General features: G+C 56.4%; 1 protein-coding gene across 1 annotated transcript; it reads left to right on the top strand.

The window, feature by feature from the left end:
* Nucleotides 1-2,589: 2,589 nt before the first annotated feature.
* Nucleotides 2,590-4,635, top strand: LOC108444596 (zinc finger protein with KRAB and SCAN domains 7-like). The gene is made up of 2 exons (XM_017726360.1): nucleotides 2,590-2,711; nucleotides 2,892-4,635. Exons 1-2 carry the CDS (start codon nucleotides 2,591-2,593, stop codon nucleotides 3,812-3,814), a joined length of 1,044 nt encoding a protein of 347 aa, XP_017581849.1. The 5' UTR covers nucleotide 2,590; the 3' UTR covers nucleotides 3,815-4,635.
* The last annotated feature ends 7 nt before the right edge of the window (nucleotides 4,636-4,642 follow it).

Below are 4,642 nucleotides of genomic sequence, written 5' to 3'. Positions count from 1 at the left end.
CAGAGGCGCCCTGAATGTTCTCAAGGGCTCTGGTGCGGTGGGTCCCTGGTGTGCTGGGAGCTCTGAGAGCCCTGACAATCCATGTCCATCAGGGGTGGACTTGCTGGTGCTGAGGGTGCTGCTGTCTGTGCTTGCAGTGTCCTTGTGGCCTGCAGCTGGAGCCCTGATTCCTTGGCAGGGGCTGTTTGGGTGGGCTCTGCCGTGCCGAGGAGGGCAATGCCTGTGCCAGGTGCTTGTGGCCGCCGCCGTCCCCTGGGTGCTGGGGCCCCCTTGGGCCCTGCGGTTCATCCCTGGGGGGCTGTAGAAACTCTGCCATGGCCTTTGCCTTCACCTTGGCCTTTTGCTCATCCCTTCTTGCATTCCCCTGCTGAGCCTTTCTGGCCAAGTGCTGCAGGGGCTTCTTGTGCCTCTCCTGCAGCCCCCTCAGTGCCTGTGGGTGCTCATCCTCTGACAGCTGCTGAGCTTTCTGCACAATCATTCGTTTCTCCAGTGACCCAAACAAGATCGATGAAAGAAAATCCTGATCCTTCCATGTACAATCCACATTTCCTAGATGTTCCTTCCTCTCCTCCTTGTGCTCACCCTCCCCTCCACATCCTGTATTCCAGAGCTGGTCCCCATCCTGCCGCAGTGTCCAAACGCAGCCCCCTGGCAGGCAGGGCTGGCAGCTCCATGGGGCTGGGCAGCGGCTGGGGCATCCCACAGCCTCATGGGGGCCGGGGGCTACTGCTGGCCCTGTGTCATGGTCCGCTAATACAAGCGAGGGTCGTGATGGTTCGTTTATCGATCTCAGAGTGCAAAAGGACACAAGGGATTTCAGGTTTAATCAGAACAGTGCACCTTTATTAAGTGCCCACAACACAGTAATGCGATAGAGGAGAGAAAGGGAGAGAGAGAGATAAAAAAAAAACAAGGTAAAAAGAGTAGAGAGGAAGAAGGAAGGGGTAATAGCTACCAATGAATGAGACGAAGTCCTCCTGGTCTTCTGCCAATAGATTCATCTTCTTTCTGTGGGGAGATCTTGTCTTGGTTAATTTATAAAGTCCCTTTATAGCCCTTTTCAGAAGCAAGGGGCAACTGGCCAAGAGCTGGGGAAACCTCCAGCCGTTGTTATGGGGCCCGTTGCTTTGGGAAGCAGGTACAGGACAGGTCATTCCTTTCCGCTTCAGCGCAGTCCTTCCCGCCTGGGCAGCAAGAACAGCGCAGTCCATTGTGACCTGCACTAATTTTCTCAGGAATGCGTACCAGTTCCCAGTGGGCACACCTGCAGTTGGCAGACATCCCACCTTAGGCAGGTTGGAACTCCTGTGTTCAGCCTCTGTCCTCGGCGATGATCGTGAGGCAGATGAGGGATCTTCAGACCGTGTCTTACACCTCTTGAATTGCTGGAGGATGCAGCCTCCTTTTTATCCTAATTTTCCCTGCTGCTTCTCCCTCTCCCTTCGCCCATGGCTGAGGTACTTGGAAGGTACAGACTTCCCGATCCACTGCTGCGTGTCCCCTTCTAATATGCATCCCCTTCCCCTTTGTATCTTTGTTCTTCTTCTCCAGGTTCAGGAATTTAACTTGGCCTTGGCTGAGCAGTGTTCCATGTCAATTAGTTCCATGTCAATTAGTAAATGTTCTTGTGAATGGTTCCTCCCGTTCCTATCTCGCTATCTCATCTCTCAGTGTCTGGCCCTGTCTGTGGGTGTGTTTGCAAAGAGACATTCCTCTTACTCCTTTCAGTAGCCCTCCCAGCCCCGGCAGCATCGCCCCCCTCATCCCGCAGGTGACCAGGGAGAGGGAGCTCACCCCAAATACCTTCAGGGATCCGTGAGAGGGCTTTTTTCGGTGCGGGTGTGGATCTTTGGAGCTCGCCTGAAGTATCCTGGGGAGAGGGGAGGCTCTGTGGGTTTTTCTTTTTTTGGGAGGGATGTTTGGATGTTGCAGGATTCCAAAGCTGAGCTGTAAATGCCCCTTGGGGAATATTGGGCAGCCCCTAGGAGGGGTTTTTTTGGAGGGTTTTGGTGGTGGCTGCTGGCCAAGCCCCGGTGGTGGGCAGGGGAATGCAGGAACCCCTCCCCCTGCACTGGGGGTTTGTCCTCCTGGCTCAGGCTCCGGTACCGCGTGGCAATCGGCGGTGTGGGAGGGGGAGGGGGGAAACATAGCTTTTGGGGACCCCCGGGGAGTCCAGGGATGGGAGACCCCTGACCCCCTGAGTGGGGAGAATGGAGAGAGACAATACTGAGGGACTCCAACCAGTCTGGAAAAGGTGTAGCCATGGAACACCTGGACAGTGAAAGGAGGAGCTGGGAGAGAGGGAGCCTCTGACAGCCAGAGCAAGGACCTCAGTGAAGGGTGGGCTAGGGGAGGGGGGAACCCCGGATAGGGGTGACCCCTGGGATTCCCAGGACCCCCAGCAGAGAGGGTAGACCCCCAGGGGATGGGCCCCCAGCAGCCCAGACAGGTGGAAGTCCCAGAACCAAAACCTGAAGATACTAGAGAGGGATTACTTTGGGTTGAATCTTGGTGTTTTGATGGTTTTTATGGACACAAGATGCCCTGTGACTTCTAGAGATGGACTTGGGCAGGAGGAACCCCCAAGCCAATGCACTCACCCCTTGTTTTACCCCCAAACCAGGATTTGTCATTCCCAAGACATCCTTCAAGTGGCCAGATGGAGGAGGAGGCTGTGAAGAAGAGGAAGATGTCCCGGGATCCCCAGGCAGGTGAGGAGGAAGTCACCGCCCCTTTCCCCTCTCTCCTGCTCCATCTCCCAACCCGGCATTGCCCCCGGCTGCAGGACAACCCCGCTGCCGACGCCGTCCTGCCGGGGACGGACTGGGGGGATCTCCTTCCCCTTCCCTGTGGCACGGAGGCAAAGCTGATCCTTGCCCTTCTTCCCCCAGGCACTGAGCTGCAGACAGAGAACAGGGATGACAAATGCCCGCATCAGAATGTTGTGGAAGAGGCCGTTTTGAGCAGCTCCACGGTGCAGGAATCCAATGGGGAGGAAAAGCTCCGGAGATCCCACAGGAGGAGGGGCTGCAAACCCAGCCCAGGGAGCTGTGAGGAGGAAAGACCCACCCTGTGCCAGGAAGGCGGCCGGAGATCCAGGCGGGAGTGGAGGTTGGAGCTGGTGGAGAAACCTCACAGTGGGGAAAAGCCCCACAAGTGCTTGCAATGTGGGAAGAGCTTCAGCGCGAGCTCCCACCTGATCCAGCACCAGAGGATCCACACTGGGGAACGTCCCTATGAGTGCTTGGAGTGTGGGAAGAGCTTCAGGCAAAGGCAGCACCTGACCCGCCACCAGAGGATCCACACTGGGGAAAAGCCCTATGAGTGCTTGGAGTGCGGGAAGGGCTTCACTGAAGGCTGCAGCCTCATTGTCCACCAGCGTGTCCACACAGGGGAAAGGCCCTATGAGTGTGGGGAATGTGGGAAAAGCTTCATCCGGAGCTCCCACCTCCTCACCCACCAGCTTGTCCACTCTGGGGAGCGGCCCTATGAGTGCCCTGACTGTGGAAAGAGGTTTAAAGACTGCTACTACCTGAAGCACCACCAGAAGATCCACTCTGGGGAACGGCCCTACGAGTGTCCTGAGTGCGGGAAGAGGTTTCGGAACACCTCCCATCTCCTCATGCATGAGCAAACACACACAGGGGAGAGGCCCTTCCGCTGCCCTGACTGCGGGAAGAACTACAAACGCAACTCCCACCTTGTCATGCACCGGCGCACCCACACTGGGGAGAAGCCCTACAAGTGTCCCGAGTGTGGGAAGAGTTTCTCCTACAGCTCTGCCTTGACCTCACATGAACGGACCCACTGGTAAGGGAAGCCCTGCGAGTGCCCCAACTGCGGGAAGGGCTTCAACCCCTCCTCCAACTTCATCACCCATTGGAGTGACCTCCATTGGGCAGAGCCCTGGTGATCCCCATTCTCGGTGATTCATGTTTGGATCCAGTGTATTGGGTTTGTGTGGCCAGGTTTTGGTAGCAGAGGGGCTCCAGGACTGGCTCCACTGAGCAGCATCCAGAAGCTTCCTCCGTGTCCGGCTCCTGTTCCACCCCGCCCCCAAAGGCAAGGGTAACCCAGGGTCTGGTTCATGGCTCCCCTGGGGCAGATTAGAGTGAAACAACAGTGAAAGATCTGTGTTTATAAATATATCTCTGTAGGGTTTATTTCAGAACAGTTTGGTTGCTGTGTGAAGGGGGTTTGGAGCCCTTTTGGTTACCATCTCCAGTAACATAAAAGCATAAAAGTAACACTTCAGAAAATGTATAAGGGTATATTGTTTGTAAAGACAGGTGTCTATCAAGGAAGGCAGGAACCTCCCTTGGAATGGAGAATATGACTCCCTTCCCTCTGAATTATTATAACTTTGAAATTAAGGGGCTTTCAGGCAAAGGTATGAGAAAAGGAATAACAGCTCTTTACCAGCCTGTAAATGAATACCAAGGCAACCAGACAAACACAACAGCAACAACAGCAAACAGAAGCACAAACCCAGTGCCGGCCTCTCCCGTTCCCCTCGGTGACGCTGGCGGCTCCCGGCCGGGCAGGGCGGCTGCGGGGATTCCCCGCGCCTGCAGGGGGCGCTGTGGCGCAAGCTCGGCCGCCTCTGCCCGCGGCAAACGCGGGGGGGCGGCGGCGGGGGGGG

The sequence above is a fragment of the Corvus brachyrhynchos genome, unplaced genomic scaffold (assembly GCF_000691975.1).
Source record: "Corvus brachyrhynchos isolate BGI_N302 unplaced genomic scaffold, ASM69197v1 scaffold440, whole genome shotgun sequence".
In the NCBI taxonomy this organism is placed as follows: Eukaryota; Metazoa; Chordata; class Aves; order Passeriformes; family Corvidae; genus Corvus; species Corvus brachyrhynchos.
Note: the sequence above shows the minus strand (reverse complement) of the source record. Positions and strands in the feature narration are given on the sequence as shown.

Bases quoted from the DNA above. Each gene is read 5' to 3' on its own strand.
- LOC108444596 (XM_017726360.1), top strand. From the start codon at position 2,591: ATGCACTCACCCCTTGTTTTACCCCCAAACCAGGATTTGTCATTCCCA. The intron at 2,712-2,891 runs GTGAGGAGGAAG...TTCTTCCCCCAG, and splicing joins GTCCCGGGATCCCCAGGCAG to GCACTGAGCTGCAGACAGAG.